At 40.9% G+C, this 18,577-nt stretch overlaps 1 protein-coding gene across 2 annotated transcripts in view; it reads right to left on the bottom strand.

The window, feature by feature from the left end:
• Nucleotides 1-208: 208 nt before the first annotated feature.
• ALPK1 (alpha kinase 1) overlaps nt 209-18,577 on the bottom strand; it is a 120,673-nt gene continuing 102,304 nt past the window's right edge. The window contains exons 8-15 of one of the 2 annotated variants that reach the window (XM_080796261.1): nt 17,793-17,869; nt 16,822-16,917; nt 14,926-15,030; nt 11,662-13,777; nt 8,856-9,009; nt 3,853-4,015; nt 2,235-2,421; nt 209-1,085 (exon numbers count right to left, since the gene is read on the bottom strand). In XM_080796261.1, the coding sequence (XP_080652387.1) occupies nt 886-1,085; nt 2,235-2,421; nt 3,853-4,015; nt 8,856-9,009; nt 11,662-13,777; nt 14,926-15,030; nt 16,822-16,917; nt 17,793-17,869 (3,098 nt within the window). In that variant the 3' untranslated portion in view covers nt 209-885. The remainder of the gene's footprint in view (nt 1,086-2,234; nt 2,422-3,852; nt 4,016-8,855; nt 9,010-11,661; nt 13,778-14,925; nt 15,031-16,821; nt 16,918-17,792; nt 17,870-18,577) is intronic. The other variant, XM_080796262.1, reaches the window with a different exon arrangement.

Here is an 18,577-nt window from a genome sequence, read left to right as displayed (position 1 = left end):
CAGACCTTTTGCAAATGTAAACATACTAGAAACGTACTCTAAAAATAAAGAAACCCGTGGGAAGAGGATCTACATAGAACCTAGAACCTAGAAGCCGTAAAATAAAAGATGAATGAATTCAACTGTATAAAGTAAACTCTGCAAGGAAAAAAAAAGTTTCATATGAAGTTAAATGTCAGAAGACAAACAGAAAACAACAGGAACTCATATCACAATGTCCTGAACTCTTTTTTTTTTTTTTAAGAGTTCTTCTTTTTAAAAAATTTTATTTATTTATTTGACAGAGAGAGATCACAAGTAGGCAGAGAGAGTGGGGAAGCAGGCTCCCTGCTGGGCCGAGAGTCCTATGCGGGGCTAAATCCCAGGACCCTGAGATCATGACCTGAGCCGGAGGCAGAGGCTTAACCCACTGAGCCACCCAGGCACCCTGTCCTGAACTCTTTAATACATACGGAAAACTCCTAAATCGATAGGAAAAACACCCATAGTACCATCGTTGATAGATACTGACCAGAAAACTCCAAAATCTCAATGGCTTAAGCCACAAAAGTTTATTTCTCATCTGTTTTGTGTCCACGATGGGGCCGTGGGGGACTTTTTCAGGTTACCCTCACTGCAGGACTTAACACTGACAAGCAGCTATCTCCTGACATATTCTGCTAATTGTGGCGGAAGGAAAGTCACTCCACTTGCACTGGCAACTAAATAAGGGCCTGAAATTGATATTCAACAATTCGTCTCACAAATCATTGGCTAGAACTAGTCCCATGGTCCTGCCTAAGCCCAAGGGGACTGGGCTGTGCCATACTGTGTGTGCCTGGAAAGAGGGCAGGGCCCCCCACACGTAAGCAGCACTAAGCCCATCCCATTACCACGCCAGAGAGTCTATGAATTATTTGGTTTCTCAACTGAAGGTCTTGTCAGAGAAAGACGATGGCATATTTCATTACATTTCGCATGCTGGTGATTAAAAAAGTAAAAAATTCCTTTCTTTCCAAAATTGGTAGTGACATCATTCTGATCAACAGAGTGAATCTGGGGATCTGTCAGATAGATGAGCCCTTTTCCATTACCAGTCACCCAACCTAAAAGAGAAATACATATGTCTGAGAATTAAATCCTTTATAAAGGTCAGTAAAGTATTTCAGAAAAATAAAATATATTTATTTAGAGAGATACTTTAAAAACTTGGTTATACTGAAGTTTATGTTTAATAAGTTTCTGTTAAGGGATTCGGTATTGTGTATTCCAATTACTGGTTTAAGAAGGGAAACTGAACATTGGATAATTAAATTTGTCAAATATGACATACCTAGACTATCAATTTGTAAGGAATTAGAGAGCAAAAAAATGCACTTAGTTTAATTATGGAGATAACAATATACTGAACATTTCATGATTCATAAGTTGCTTTAGTGCCTAACCCATTAATTCATCTGTTCATTTAGCAAGTATTTATCGAGCATACACACTATACAAGACACTGTTTTGAGTACTGGGGATTAAGCAATAAGTAAAAAATCACTATACTCATTGAGCTAACATTCTGGTGAAGTGGGACAGATTGATAAGCAATATAAATAAGTAAAATACATAATATGACAGAGAGTGATGATAAATGCTATGGAAGGGGGATAGAGAAAATCTTGGAGAATGGTCATAGAATCATTACTAAAAATAGTTATAAGAAACCTCATTTATCATTTAAATGAAGAGTATTAGCTAATAATTCCAGTAAATAAAATACTAGATGAACTGAAATAAAATTAAAATATAAATGCAGAGATTTTTTTAAAAGTCAGATTCGAGTGCACACAACTTTCTATTTCATAATGACCCCGTTATGAAACCTAATGTCACACTTGTAATAAAGGTAAAGGGCTGAAGAAAAGAATGAGTGGAAAGTCTTTCCACATATTAAAGCATGCAATATAAAAAAACTCATCATTCAAATATACTTAAATGAAATTAAAAAAATGGATTTGTTCTAGAATTGAGCCCAGCAGAATGTGAGCCAGATCTCACTGATTTTGTGACACTTTAGACCCTTGTAGACGCTTAAGACATTTTTTCCAGACATCATTTGCTACATACAGTAAAATCAATCAATTGAATTATAAATAGCAGTCTAGGCACTGAACAGTCTATTAAATACTGACCGCAAGAGCTAGTTACAAGACCTCATGTTTACATATGAATAATACTAAAAACTTAAAAATCCCAATTTCACATACCTTGTAAATCGACTACAACATCTCTATGATTAGAAAACTCGTAGGAAAAATGGCCATAAGCCAATCCATATTCTGTGGCTTTGTATTCTGTTTTCACCACTTTTGCGTTATTTGATAACTTCACAAATTCTCCCAGTATGTAAGGTTCCACACTGATACATCCCTTTATTGTCTTGCCTTCCAAAATCTGAAAAATAGAAATGGGAGACCATAATGACTAGGAAGGCCACAGGCTTTGGGCTTGGGTAGACCTCACTTTGAACCTAGGCTTTGCTGTTAGGAGCTCTGTTACTTCTGGAGGTTTTGGTCTGGTCATCTGTAAAGCAGATACTGTAATAGTAACGACCTTACAGCATTGTTAAAAAAAATTAAATGAGAAAAATGCATGTAAAGTGCATAACATTTTATGTGGCATATAATGGAAACTAAAATAATTTTTATTCTTTTATTAAAATACTCACATAAAAATGAGGCCATGAAGGGACTTACCCTAGGGAGCTTGTCATGGAGATAAATCATGGCCTGGGATGCTGGGCTGGAATAGCAGTTCAAACATTTGAGGGTATAATCTCTTTTGTCAAGTTGTTTCAAAGGTTGGAGTGGATGTGTTAAATGCCTGGCATAGTGCTTGACATAAAGAAAGTGAAAAATGGATGATTGCTCTAATTGCTAGTAATAAAATATGGGTCAAAAAATGTCTTTGGCCTATGTAAAAAAAAAAAAAATTCTTTAGGTATGAATGAGCTAAGGATCCAACATATTTGGGAAGGTAGGATATTCTTAACCCAAATAAGAGAAAAGTCAGTGGAGATGGATGGTTGTCCTTCTATATTTAAAGAGATAGCTTAGTGAAAACAGATTGGGCTCAATGACCCCAGAAGGTGGAGTTGCAATTCATAGGTAGAAATCAGAGGAAGACACCTTTGGGCTAGATCTAAGAACTTCCTAACGAGTAGAATTGTTTGAAAGTGAAAAGGGAATAATTATTTTTCCTTACTAAAGGTGTTTAAACTATGACTTGGTAATTCCTTGGCTGCCAGGGATGGGGACTAACAGATGTAAAACAGTGAATTCGTGCATCATGTTGTTGAGGGGTTAATTTGTACTCCGTATCATCTTTAGGGTCCTTTTTCTCTCTTTGAAAGTACAGACAGTACCCAAAGAAAGGATACGAAAAATGCTCACTTGACCATGTGGGACCAGATACCAGACTTAATAGGGTGACTTGGAAGATCCAAATTACGTATTCAGGGTCTAGAAGGTCATAGTTCTTACACATCTCTCTAAGTAGATGAAGAAGATGAAGCAGCTGAGGGAGTCTGGTAACTGAGTTTATTGGTCATTACCAAAAATGTACTTATAGACCTGTTGAACGAAACACTTGCCCTCTTTAATCTTTTTTTTTTTTTTTTTTTTTTTTTTTCAAGATTTTATTTATTTGACAGAGAGAAATCAGAGCTAGGCAGAGAGGCAGACAGAGAGAGGGGGAAGCAGGCTCCTGCTGAGCAGAGAGCCCGATGTGGGGCTCGATCCCAGAACCCCGAGACCATGACCCGAGCCGAAGGCAGAGGCTCAAACCACTGAGCCACCCAGGTGCCCCTGCCCTCTTTAATCTTACCAGTAATATTGTGGATGGGATATAGAATATCTGTGTTGGAATCTTTTGTTCGTAAAGTCTCTTGTTAAATTCTGTCACGTAGTGCTGTGCAGTCATTTGCCTTTCCACATCAGTGAAGTGGTGCCACAGCCCCTTCTGCTCCTTATATTCTTTCCCAACATATCTATGACCAGAGGAAAAAACCATACAAAAGAAATGCAAGAGTGATCTTATCACAGAGGAAGAGAACAGAGACGAAAGGAGAGATGAAAAAATTCTTGAAAAACACTACTCTTTCTCTACCTTGGACAGTCAATATTAACTATCCTTTCTTATTTCATGACTCAAATAATTTTGTAAGAGCCTCCTGAACATGAGAACATAATTCACGTTGGCTGATGGTGATGGCTAATGTTATGTGCTATCTTGACTTGGCCATAGGGTGCCCTGATATTTGATCAACCATAATTCTGGCAGTTTTGGTGAAGTTGTTTTGGGATAAATTTCACACCTAAATCAACAGTCTAAGTAAAGCAGATTGCTCTCCCTCATGTGGGTGGGCCTAGTCTAATCAGTTGAAGGACAAAAATAGAATGAAAAGAATGACCTTCTCCCAAGTGAAAAGAATTCTGCTTGTCACACTGCCTTTGGGCTGGGACACTGGTCTTTTCCTGTCTTTGGACTTGAACTGAAACATCAGCTCTTCCTGGTCTTAAGCCTGCTGGCCTTTGACCTGGAACTACACCATTAGCTCTCCTGGGTCTCCAGCTGGCCAACTGCAGAACTTGAGATTTCCTGGCCTCTATCATCACGCAAGCCAAATCCTGACAATAACTCTCTGTCTATATGTATATATATCTTCTTGGTTCTGTTTTCCTGAAGAACACTTTCTGATACACTGACCCAGGACAATGGTGATTATAAAGCAAGCATCCAGTTACTGTAGCAGTTGGCCAGCCACCCTTGGTGAGTCTAGGGAGCCAGGATGGACACTGGAAAGTGCGGGCTCTGCAATCAGATATTTTACTACCTGCACCGTGGCCTTAAACAGGTCGGTTAATCAATCTGAAGTCTTCCTCTATCCCTTTCTTTTGTGATTACTTCATCTGTACAAATACTTGCTTCCATCATCACCTATTATGTGTGTAGTCCTGTGCTAGTCCTGAGTGTTTTGAAGAAAGTGTGAAACAGGATTTGTATATTTCAAGGCCTTATGCATAGCTGGAGACAACATATGAGGGCAGTAAATGATTAAGTGTTGAAAGGAGCAAAACAGTAACTATCACACTTACTGGAGTTTATATTTGCTATAAGCCAGTGTGAATTTATGAGGAATTTGCATGTGTCCAGAGTGACCTCCAAAAATCAAAGAGAATTGTCAGAGTTATAGACCTCAACTAGAGAAAATGCTCTCCTGAAATTACTGAGTCCACCATAAAAAAAAAATGAAATCTTACCATTTGCAATGACGTGGATGGAACTAGAGGGTATTATGCTAAGCAAAATAAGTCAATCAGAGGGAGACAATTATCATATGATCTCACTGATATGAGGAATTTGAGAAACAAGACAGAGGATCATAGTGGAAGGGAGGGAAAAATGAAACAAGATGGAGATAAACCATAAGAGACTCTTAATCTCAGGAAACAAACTGAGGGCTGTCGGCGGGGGGAGTGGAGTGGGAGGGATGCGGTGGCTGGGTGATGGACACTGGGGAGGGTATGTGCTATGGTGAGTGCTCTGAATTGTGTAAGACTGATGAATCACAGACCTGTACCACTGAAACAAATAATACATTATATGTTAACAACAAAAAGATTACTGAGTCCAATAGGATTGTGAAATCCAAGTTCGCTGAAGTTTTGGCCATTCAGACCCCTGGGGGTCAGAAGGGAAATTTAAGGGCACCTGGGTCGCTCAGTTGGTTAATTGTCCAACTCTTAGTTTTGGCTCAGGTCATGATCTCAGGGTCCTGAGATCAAGCCCGGTGATGGGCTCTGCACTCAATGCAGAATCAGCTTGAGATTTTCTCTCCCTCTTCCTCTGTCCCTTTCCCTGCTTGCTCACTCTCTCGAAAATAAATAAATAAAATCTTAAAAAAAAAAAAAAAGACAATCTGACAATGGAGGCTGCAGAGGAGGAACCTCTAAGGCAACAGAAAGCAGCCAGCAGAGGAGCAGTTGCTGTAACGGGGTAATCCAGTGTTTCTGCTCTGGACAGACTGCTCAGCTTGCAGTAGCTTTGAATCCGTTCAGAACTTTGAGCAAACCCTGGTACTAGAACCGTTCCCAAACGTTTTGTCAGAGGACCTCCAGCCCTAGGTACAGGATCATCAATCTGGGGACAGAGGTCCATTCTTTCTGGCATCTTATGCCATTTTGTTGGGATCATTTTTCTTCAGTAAGGATTTCTTAGCAGTAAACTCTTTTGTCTTTGACAGTTTTTAAGACTATTTCTTCATCCTTGGTGTTCTAAAGTTTCACTACTATGTAGCTAGAAGTATATTTATGATTGCCTGCCTTCCTTCCTTCCTAGTTTCTTCCCTCCTTTTCTATCCTACTTAGGATTTACTATGACTCCTGTATTTGAAGATTAATGTGTTTTGGCAATTTTGGGAAATTATCAGGTAGTATCTATTTAAATAGTAATTCTTTTCTATTTGATCTGTTATCTTTTTCTGATCAGATATTTGTTGGATCCTCCATTTCATCTTTCACATTTCTTATTCTCTCTTTCATTTCCCATTTCAGATCCTCTATGATACATCCTGCTGTATTAATTTCTTAGGGCTACTATAACCAAGAGCCATAAATTGAGTGACTTAAACAACAGAAATGGGTTTTCTCACAGTTCTGGAGCCTGGAAGCCCAAGAACAAGATGTCGGCAAGGCCTTGTTCCCTCTGAAGCCACTAGAGAAGGATGTTTTCCGGTCCTCCCTCCTGGCTTCTGCTGGTTTCTGCTCTGTGGCAACATAACTACAATCTGACGTGCATTCTCCTTGTGCAGGTCTATCTCCAAATTTCCTTTTTATAAGAGCGGATGAGGGGCCCACCCTATCCTGAAATGACCTCATTTAATTATAATTAATTAATTAATTATATCTGCAATGACTCTCTTTCAATAAGATCACAGTCTGAGTACTATGGGTTAGGACTTCAACATATGAATTTGAGACTGGAGGTACAGAGCTGTTAAAAAACTCATTCAACCCATAACACACAGCTTCATCGCTTGGATGTGTGACATGGGGCAAGTTTCTTAACATCTCTATGCCTCAGTTCCCTCATCTGTAAAATGGGGATAATAATATTTGCCTCATAGTGTTTTGTGATGATCAATTAAATTAGTATATAAATTAGTTAACATAAGACTTGGCACATATATACTTGGTAAGTAGATTTACATGTTCCTATTATTATTATTATCATCATCATCATCAACAACCTTTTCAAGAAATCTACTTCCATTGTTTAAGAATCACCCAATTTCTCACTCTCTCTCATTTCTTCTCTTCCTATTTATTTCTTACATTATTTGGATTTGGATAAAGAAGAGGGTCCACCTTAAAATTCTTGCCTTATAGGTCTTTTTAAATATACAGACGATGTAAAATTAGGCCTCAAACCTAATGGGGACCACTTGTGGTGACTATTTCTCAGGTGAGTTTTTGCTTGAAGTTGTCATCTAGAACTAAGGCCAAACAAAAAATTTTCCAGGTGTTTACCTCAGTGGGATTTTTTTAAAAATAAAGATTTATTTATTTATTTGAGAGGGAAAGAGAGCTGGAGGGGGGCAGATGGAGAGGGAGTATCTCCAGCAGACTGCTTGATGAACAAGAAAACTGACATAGGGGGGCGCCTGGGTGGCTCAGTGGGTTAAAGCCTCTGCCTTCGGCTCAGGTCATGATCCCAGGGTCCTGGGATCGAGCCCCGCATCGGGCTCTCTGCTCAGCAGGGAGCCTGCTTCCTCCCCTCTCTCTCTCTGCCTGCCTCTCTGCCTACTTGTGATCTATGTCTGTCAAATGAAGAAATAAAATCTTTAAAAAAAAAAAAAAAAAAAAAAAGAAAACTGACATAGGGCTCTATCTCACGACCCTGAGATCAATCATGACCTGAACCGAAATCAAGAGTTGGACACTTAAGAAGCTGAGCCACCCAGGAGCCTGGGGAGTTTTTTGTTTATTTGCTTGTTTTGTTTTTTGTTTATTTTATTTATTTTTTAATTTAGTTTTTTTTTAAAGATTTTATTTATTTATTTGACAGACAAAGATCACAGAGAGGCAGACAGAGAGGAGGAAGCAAGCTCCCTGCTGAGCAGAGAGCCCGATGCGGGGCTCGATCCCAGGACCCTGAGATCATAACCTGGGCCCAAGGCAGAGGCTTTAACCCACTGAGCCATCCAGGTGCCCCTTGGTTTTTTTTTTTTTTTTTAAAGATAAATTTCTCCTTAAAGATGTAGCCATTCCTGCATCCCTGTTTTATATGGATGATCTCTAAACACTCCCTTACACGTGTAACTTTGGTGACTGGCTGCCACCTCATCCTACCCCACTCAGAATGTCTACAGGAGGTGTCTTAAGGGCTCAGTATGCACTTATACCTCCAAAAATGCTTCATCCCTAGCCTCAAAGGAGTTTCCTACCTTTTCTGCAGACCGTTTATTTACATATAAGTGTAGTTTTCAAAGTTGAACTAGACTTCTTGCCAGCATTTTTAGTGGGAGTGTTTGAGGCTCTCTGTCCTGCCATATAGTCAGAAACTTCATTTTTCTTATCTGTACAGTGGGGATAACAATGTCTTTGTGAGAGGTTTGACATCACGTACATCTATGTAAAAAGGCTGACATAATGTTGTTCAGTGTGTGGTAACTACTATCAGAGAATGAGGAGAAAGGAGTAGGGAATCTGAAAATATACATTGTGGCCAACTTTTCTGGCTCTTTCAAAATCTCATAAGTGACTAAGTAACAGAAAGTCATAATTAGCCCATTTTACATTAGAAGTATAGATGTTTTAAAGAAATACCTCCCCAGAGTTTCTTCCTGATGAAGATAATGAACCCAAAAAGCATTTCTTTGTCTGCCTTTCTTCTTCACATTCAGGTAGTCCCCCAAATATACAACAGTTTCTTGGGCTGTCCATAGTTCTGATTTTTTAGAGTATTTTAATAAAAGAGCATCTGAAAAAAAAAGAGAAGATAAAAATGGATATTATTTTCAAAGTTTGTTACAATTTATGAATAAAGTTGAATCAAAATTGCCTGAAATCTTCAGTTTCTTTAGACATTTTCTCAAATTTCAGCCTCTTCTATGACTACTACTAGAAAGTTAGTGAAGTACAATAAACTAAAGCTTTGCAAATGTAACGAAGATTCACAAAATCTTTTGCTTGTGATGGTGAGGGGTTAAGATAAGGCCAGAGTTTTTTGTCTGAAAATAGTGGGAAAGAAAGTCTTTTTAAGCAGCAAAGCCCCAGAGACCATCTTGGAAGAGTGATATATGCTTGCATTTTCTTCTAATTATCTGGGGGACCTGGGACCTACGACTGGTACCAGACGATATAGATAGAAATAAACAAAATAACTTTCCTTCAGAGACTCCTGGCAACTCCAGAAACCATGATTATCTATTAAAGTGCACCTTAATTTTCTCTTACTTGTTCTGTTTAAGCTGGGAAAGTCCAGGAATTACTTGACAAAATAGCTACCATACAATTTGATTCTACTCAATTAAAGAAAGAAAAGATAAGAAGGAAAAGCAAAAAACTATCTCCACCTTAAGGAAAGGCAGAACAGGGCTAGTAAGAAAGCATTTCTTTGAGGGAAAAGACATGAATTCTAAGAAGAAATGCAACATTTTGGGATCCAAGTTGCAATGATGTGAACAAGGACCTCCTGCATCTAGGTCGTGATAATGGGTGAAGGTACAGGTGACTCAGGAGAGAAAAACACTTCAAGTAGGGTAAACTCACGGGTCTGGGACTGGGGTGGGAGATGGCTGGAGGCTGGGGAAGACAGTGGCCAGGGTTGGGTCACTCAGTCAGAGAAGCTGGGGATGGAAACAGAAGGCGAGCCGCTTGCACACATCCATAGGAGAGGCAGTGAACTGGGGGAAGCAAGACGGAGGAATGTATAACTTGTTTTGGGCTTCCTCTGTTTTTCTTATCTGTACACTGGGGATAATAATATTCCCCTACTGGGTCTGAGATCACGTACATGTGGCTCTTTACCCACAAACTGGCACAGAGGCGTAACAATAAAGGGTTGCCTAACTCTAAGAAATGTGATTCTGAACCTACAGAATCCCTAGAAAGGGAATAGTGAATAGGGAGACCCTACTAGAGTAGCATTTCACTTCTTTTTGTGAAAACTGGTCTGTATCTTAGTGTGACTTCAAGGCAGCAGGCAAAGCACTGGAATACTTTGAACAGAAGTGACTGACATTGTCTTTATAAAAACTTACTGAATTGCTCCTAAGGGCACCTGGGTGCCCAATTTGGTTAAGTGACTGCCTTTGGCTCCGGTCATAATCCTGGAGTCCTGGGATCAAGTCCCGTAGCAGGGTCCCTGCTTGACAGGGAGTCTGCTTCTCCCTCTGACCCTCCCTCTTCTCATGCTCTATCTCTCTCATTTTCCCTTTCAAATAAATAAAATCTTTTTTTTTTTTTAAAGAGCTCTTAAAAAATACTGATGCCTGGATCCAAACCGCAGACTCATTAGATTGGACACTCTGGGGTGAGGCACTGGAAATTTTAAAAAGCTCCCCCAACCCTAGGGATTCTTAAATGATGACAAGATTGAAAACTACTACTTTATTGATTGATTGATTGATTACATGAGAGAGAGAGATAAAGAGAGAGAGTGAGTGAGTGGAGAGAAAGGTAGAGGGAGAGGGAGAGAGAGAATCCTCCAGCACACTTCCCAATGAGCATGGACCCTGACGCTGTGCTCCATGGGGTGCTAGAACCTAGGACCCTGAGATTACGACCTGAGCTGAAATCAAGAGTTGGACACTTAACCAACTTAACCAACACTTAACACACTTAACCAACTACCCAGGCTCCCCAAGAACTATTACTTTAGTATCCAGTGCTTAGCAATCCATAGAGTTTGTCTCTTTTCTCTCATTCAAATAATTCTTCAGTGTCTTAGAGGGTGCTACGATATGATCTTCGGGGCTAAAAGAGGAACCTTCTTTTGTCTCCTTCCCCGCCTCTCCACCACTTCTAAGCTGTAATAGACACACTGACTATCGGATGGCCCCAACCCAGACTCCTTGCTATGGTAAGTGACACTGGGCTGTTCCATAAGCAAGAAGGAATTGCTGATTGCAATAGTAGAAGGCACTTGCTCAACCCATTGGCTGGAAGAAACCTTGCGGACAGGTGTGAAAATCTCTGCCCTGCAGAAGAGTGATGTTTAACTAGGTCAAACTCTGCCCCCTAGAATCTGAATGGGGAAAAACAGAAATCAGCTGGTTGGTAATGAGAATCCATGGAAAAGACAGATGCTGAGCTTTTTTAAACCCCAACTGATGACTGTCCCTTGGTCCTGTAAGATTCTTGTCTCCCTTACTGCCTTGTGTGTCTTCACAGCAAGCCCCCAACACACGAGGTGGCCTGAATAAGCCTCTAGTCTTTGCGACCATTAGCGTCCACCACACAAAGAGTGAGGGCAACCCCCGAAGTACATATTTTTCCGTATATTCACAAAGCATAAGAGGGGTTGTGTCTTTCATGAGTTTTAAGTGACCTACACATCAAGTTCTTCAGAGGACCCCAAGCGTACACAGAGGCTTCCTGAGGCTCTGCCTACCAAAAAGGTTGTACTCACTGTGTGCTTGGTGGAGTTGATTGGGCTTAAAAACTCCTGTATTCTCCAGTCTCTGTAGCAGCCACTCATGCCTCACCCCCGCCAAGAGTTTTTCAAAGTCATCAGGGTGCAGGGTTCGAGCCTCTAGGATCTCTTGCCTTATCATTCCTGGCAATGAAACAAAAGAACTTCCACTGGAATTCAGAAAGGACCATGGGGTTTCCCCCTCAGAAGAACCGCTGGAAAATGCAGGTGATTTCAACCACCATGGTGAGGATGAGCTGGAGTTCTGGCTGCAGTTTAGTGTGTTTCCTGGTTTGTTTCCTTCCTCTGTGGTAGTGCAGTCCTTGCTAAAATCAGGGAAGGCAATGTTACTGCTCACAGCTGCACCGGGGGTCTCAGCCCCCTGATCACGCGGCTGCCTCAGAGCACATAGGCTAGAAGAGCCACGCCCACTGGTGGGGTGAACGTCTGTGCTGTCCAGCAGCTGGCCCTCCTCATCCACTGTGGAGGCATCAGGGTCAATGTCCTGCTCTTTGACTGAGCCGCCGCTCTTTTCTGAGTCAGGATTTTGCACAGGCCAATGGAGAGTGGAAGAGCTACATGCTGTCACAGAACTTTTGCCCAGAGACACCTCCATGGCTATGTGAGAGTGTAAGGGCGTATCCTCTTCTTTTTCCTCTGTTTCTCCTTCTGGGTCAATCCAAGAGGAGCTATCTTTGAATGTAGGGCCTGTGCCTCTTTTGATTTCTTTCCCATGCCTGTCTTCATCATCGCAGTTGATTTCTGGAAGTTCAGTTAGTTCAAAGCTTTCTTCTTGGACCAAAGGGTATGTGGCTATGTTCTTGGGTGGACCAGAACCAGAAGAGGATAAAGAAGCAGAACCAACCGAGGGACTGGAATGAGCAGAAGTGTTTCTGGATCCCATGTTTCTGACTTCCTGCACACCTTCTGGAGCTCCTTCTAACAGCCCTGCATCAGAGGCCAAGAATATGCCTGTTGTGTTATGAGGACAGAAGGTTGTCAAGGGCATGTGTTTGTGTTGCTGACTTTGAGAAGACTCTAAACTGTCATCCTTGGACACTTGGAGAGAGAGACCATGAAGTTCTGAAGACAGTGGGTGTACAGCTCTGCTTTCCTCATTGATCTCTAGCTCTTCAGACAGGGCAGTGGAACACTGAGTATCCACAAGATGTTTTTCTTTGCAAGGCTCTTTTCTGGTTGGCCTATCATTTATATAATTCACTTCCTCCCAGCTTGTAGAAGAACTAGCCCCTGATAACTTGCTCCAACAACTAGAGCAATGGCTGTCACTCAGAGACTTGTCCAAAACAGCTCCTTCACTGTGGCTGTGGTCTGGTGACTCAACCTCAGCCTCTACATCTTGATCCAAGGAGACTCGAAATGCATCAGAATGGGTCCAGTTTTTCCCTCTTATCCTCCTGAGTGTCTCCTGACTATTCTTAGCCATTTGGGAGGACGATATTACCATGGCTTTTTGAAAATGTGATTTGTCTTCGGTAGTACTCACAGTATCTACGTTTTTTGTCTCCGTTTTTAGAGTAGTGATACAGACTCTGGTTTTTGCATCTTTCTGTTGATTTTTGTTGTTTCCACAAGAGCTTTCAAATACTTCACACACTGAAGTGTGGTGCTGTGAATAGGCTCCAAGGATTTTTTGGAAATCCACATGCCCATGCAAGATGGGTTTACCCAACCCATGTTTGAAACTCTCTGGAACATAAGACTTGTCATCTAAATTTGAGAAGCCTTGAATTTGTAAATGATCCTTCACCTGGGTGATAATAGACAAGATCTGCTGAGAGAGAGCTTCTCTCTCCTGACTTCCAGAGGAAGTACTGAAACTGTACAGCTTTCCCATAGCTTCATTACAGAGCTGACTGGCTACACGGACCATCTCGGTCTCCCCGTAGAGTCTTTGGTGCACTGTTGTTAGGCCGAAAGCAGCTTTGAGAAGATTATGAAGCTCTTGTTTTCCAGTGGCTGGTTCGTCATATCTCTTGGTGAGGAGGCCAATTTCGAAGGCCTCTTTGGCTTCATACAGATATGAATTTTTCATTTCTGGAGGACAGTCATTAGAACTACTATAGGACAATAAGCATGTGCCACGGATATTCTGAGGAAAATACCAAATACAAAATCAGACATTGAATTAGAAACTAGAATTGAATCAGGAAAAACTTCATTCCTATAATAATACTTCGTTAGAAGTATTATAGGAAAATAAACACACGCCACAGATGTTCTAAGGAAAATACACAATCAAGTCTTGAGTCAAGGACCCAAAGTATTTCTGGTGAATCGGGAGAAGGGACTGGGTTGTATGTGATTGGTTGGCATGAGGGGGTAAGAAATTAGCTCGAGTTACCATCTTGCTGTAGACCTGATACTTCCTTTTTTTTAAGTTTATTTATTTATTTTAGTAATCTCTATACTCAAGGTGGAGTTCAAACTCATGACCCAGTGATCAAGAGCTGCATGCTCCTCTGACTGAACCAGCCAGGAGACTCAGGCCTGATATTTTTGATCAAAGATTATAAAGTTGTTGTTGCTGTTACTTCTGTTGTTAGTTTTAGCAAAGAGATTCTCTACATGGGACATGAACATAGTAATTTTCTCTGTGTAAATAAGGCTACCATATACAAAAGCACCATTTATTTAATAGTAGTCAAAACCATACAGCAGCCACTTCCAAAGCCCTCTGTGCACCAGGGCAGTATTTCAAAATGAAAGATTTCTGGTACCAATCCCAGAGATTTGTATTTAGTGGATCTCGGGGGGGTGGATCAGGAATGTGCGTTTTGAAAAGACTCCTTGGGCAATTCTTTTTTTTTTTTTTTTTTTAAGGATTTTATTTATTTACTTGACAGACAGAGATCACAAGTAGGCAGAGAGAGAGAGAGAAGAAGGCTTCTCTCCAAGCAGAGAACCCAATTCAGGGCTCGATCCCAGGACCCTGAGATCATGACCTGAGCCGAAAGCAGAGGCTCAACCCACTGAGCCACCCAGGTGCCCCTCCTTGGGCAATTCTGATGTGCTTGGGAACTCTTGGTCTAAGGCAGACAGCATCATACCCTCAGGCTGAATTAATTCCACCTTCACCAGGATGTTACTACTCTGACTGATAAAACCCTTCCATATACAAGGCCTGATCATAATTATCTAATGATGTACACAAAGCCCACTTCGGGTTAGACTTTTCCCTCTCGCTGGTTACTTCCCTCACTGGGCAGAGGTTCGGGGTGGGGGCTGCCCCCTGCTTACCACTGCTGAGAGCACAAAGAGGGGTGTGTAGGGACTGAAGGCAGTGGCCAGTTTGCAGGCTTCTGCAGCTGAGAGCAAATGGTGATCAAACTCCTTCAGCAAACCCTATGAGAAAATAGGAGATGAAACGTTGTATTGACAATCATTTATCCATTAGCAAAACGCAGGCTATGAAATTCCTTTGCTTTTCTTTCAGGATTCTGAGGGACACTCTGCCCCTCATCACAACTATTTCGGAACAGTGCCAAGAAAGAGTTAGTGGCCCAAAAGACCCGAGGGTTTGAGTGCCCTTTCCCCCAGCACCCATATACAATCCTGTCACAAACCCTGTGCTCCCCAGAGAGGGCCTAACATGTGCCAAAATTCACAATGCCTGCCTGTACAAAATAACCGACACAAGTTTCTCTGGAGGATCGTGCAAGTCTTTGTTCACAGAAGCTGCATATCTTGCAGTCAGATTAGCTGATGATTTCTGTGCTGTTCTTGGCAAAGAGCCTTTTAATGTATGACTTCACAGCAATTAAGACTTGTTCATTCTTCCTAGAAATACTGTTCGAGGCATGAAGGAGATAGCAGACAGTAAGCCTGTAATAACCTCACTTCCTACTGAGGGAAGGGGATCAGTCAGTACACAAAACAAGTAAGATGCATAGTGTCTGACATGGTGATAAGTGTTCCAGAGAAAAATAAAGCAGGAAGGGGTCACAAGGAGGTTCAGGGTGGGGAGGAAATTTGCAATTTTTAAAAAATTTAATAATTTTTTTTTTTTTTAAAGTAAGCTCTATACCCACTGTGGGCCTTGAACTCAGACTTTGAGATCAGGAGTCACATACTCAGCCAGGTACCCCGGTAGTTTATAATTTTAAGCAATCATCAAAGATAACGTCACTGAACAAGGGATATAACCCTTTTCTTGTGTGTTGGTCTGACAGCAAAAGCAACATTTTGCTAAGACTCAGATCGCCAGCAGCAAGCTGCGTGTGTTCTTATGCTACACTCATTACTATTAAATACAGTTACTATTTATTGTCATTTTAGTATTTAATAAAAATTGTAATCTTCATGTAATATTAAAACTCTCAATACCAGTGCTGAGCAGGAGAGCAGTTCGGTGTCTATGCTAATGTTCTAGACTGGCCAGAAACCTTGGCTCTTCTCCTAGTATTCTTCCTTACTGGGTGTGCAAACTATAGAGCTCATTTAGTTCCTCTGGACCTCAGGCTTTTTTCCTCTAAAATGGGAATAATACATTTTGTTCTACACACCTCATGGGGTTTTATGTAGCTCCTACATGCTGAGTTGGAAAGGAATACATAAATATTAGTAATCATTGCTATTAAGGATAAGAACCTTGACAAGTGACTGCGGCTCTGATTTGAATAGAGGCTCATGAGAGTTTTAAAATTGTTACCCCTTAGGGGCACCTGGCTGGCTCAGTCAGTAGGGCATGCAACTCTTGATCGCAAGGTTTGAATTTCAAGCCCCAGGTTGGGTGTAGAGCTTACTTAACAAAATAAAATCTTTAAACTGTTACTCTTTTACCTTATCAGTGAGATAGCCCAAGTGTGGAAGTGGAATTCTGTGATGATTTGGAAGATCAGTGGGATTCAAAGCATTTATCACCCCGACGATATTTAATATTCATTCATTCACTCGTCATTTTTTTTTTTTTAGTAACCTTGTATGTCTAGTACTGTGCTAGATGCTAAGATAATATAGCCAAATAGGACACCATAGAAATTGTCCCCAGGATTGTTCACGTGACTCGAAGAGGGGAAACACCTGTGCTCCTGATACCAGGAGAAAGAATGAGATTGATGCACCGAGCACCAAAAATGTTGGCAGTTTTGTTAGGGGAGGCCACTCTGCACCCCGGTTGTGACATGTGATAATTACCAAGTTAATCTGAGGATTGTTTTTAAACTTTTCATAATCGTTTTTGCTCATGGAAACAAAGATGTCTGCCAGTATACCTAGTGATGTGGAAATACCCTGTAGGAAACAAACAAACAAAACACAGATTAGGAACTCGGGGTCCATCGCTGCTCTCCTCTCAAGGCCTGAAGGCAACAATCAGTCCTCCACATGAACTACTGTGGCTGCTCTTCTTATTCTTACTGTGATTGTTATTCTGACAGTGGAAATACTTCTAAACAGACACCACAGGGCTGGAAAGATCATCACATCCTGAAGACACAGACCTAAGGTGAGCACAACTGTTTTTACTGGACTCTCAACCCTAACTTCTCCAGACTGCTAGGCCTAAAGAATGGGCTCAAGCCAGAGTCCTCGTGTCCCATTCTGTCTGTGTCGTAAACGGACTGTAGGCAGTGGCACTGCTGATACAGCTCAGGGAAAGGAGATGACCTATTGCTCCAGTTAACAAGGAAAACATTCCCACAGACACACAGAGAAGGAAAACCTCAAGTAGGAAAGCAAGTGTTGCCTCTCGATTTTTTGGATAAAGATGCCCCAGAAGCAAATGGAGCATGGAATGGAAGCCTGTCCACGGACTCAAGGAAAATGACTTTACATATAAGCAACTTGGCCACCTCAACTTTGCTGTGGAATCAGGTAAAGGCTAAGTCCATACTCAAATAAAGAGATGAATGGGTCATAGAAATAAATAAATAGATAGATAGAAATGAATGCAGAAACACTAAATACATGCTAGGAGTCTAGCTGTGAGTGGGGGCAGGGCAAGCCACAAGAGGAAGGTAATCAAATGTCCCTGGTCCTATGCCCTTGTAGAATCAATAAAAACAGAACCAATAAACTTGACAAATGATACACTGAATTGTGCCATAAGGAGATAGTCACCCAAAGACAAATGTAGGAAAAGAAAAAATAAGCACTAGATACACCACCTTTCTATCTGGCTGGGGAAGTGTCAAATATCCTATGATGGAGGTCCAGATTAGCTCTGCTGCTTCATACCACATCCCTGGAAAAAGAGGGGAGACGGGACAAACTGCCAGTATCTGTGTATTGTGAAAGAAAATACCTTTGATGACGGACATTGGGGAGGGTATGTGCTATGATGAGTGCTGTGAATTCTGTAAGACTGATAAATCATAGACCTGTACCCCTGAAACAAATAATACATCATATGTTAATAATAATAAAAAAAAGAAAATACCTTTGAAAATTAATACAGAAAGAAGACTCATTGGCTCCTGTTAGGAAAACTTGAGATTGAATTATATTGATAGCAATCAGCAGATAACAATCTGCTGGAAAAACAGCAACCTATATTTCCAGTTAGTTTAATACAGATAATTCTTCCCTTTCACAGAGAAACAGTAAAAATTATAAATTATATATATATATATAAATTATATATATAATCTTTTTTTTAAGTTCTCTTTTTTTTTCCTTAAGATTTTATTTATTTATTTGACAGACAGATCACAAGCAGGCAGAGGCAGGCAGAGAGAGAGAGAGAGAGAGAAAGAGAGAGAGAAGGAAGCAGGCTCCCCGCTGAGCAGAGAGCCCGATGCGGGGCTCGATCCCAGGACCCTGAGATCATGACCTGAGCCGAAGGCAGAGGCCTTAACCCACTGAGCCACCCAGGTGCCCCTATATATATAATCTTTACTGTTGATTTTATGTATATAAAATCAATTCCATTACTTATAAGAAAAGTAATTAC

This window comes from Martes martes (assembly GCF_963455335.1).
Source record: "Martes martes genome assembly, chromosome: 2".
NCBI lineage: Eukaryota > Metazoa > Chordata > Mammalia > Carnivora > Mustelidae > Martes > Martes martes.
This window is presented reverse-complemented; position numbering and strand designations above follow the sequence as displayed.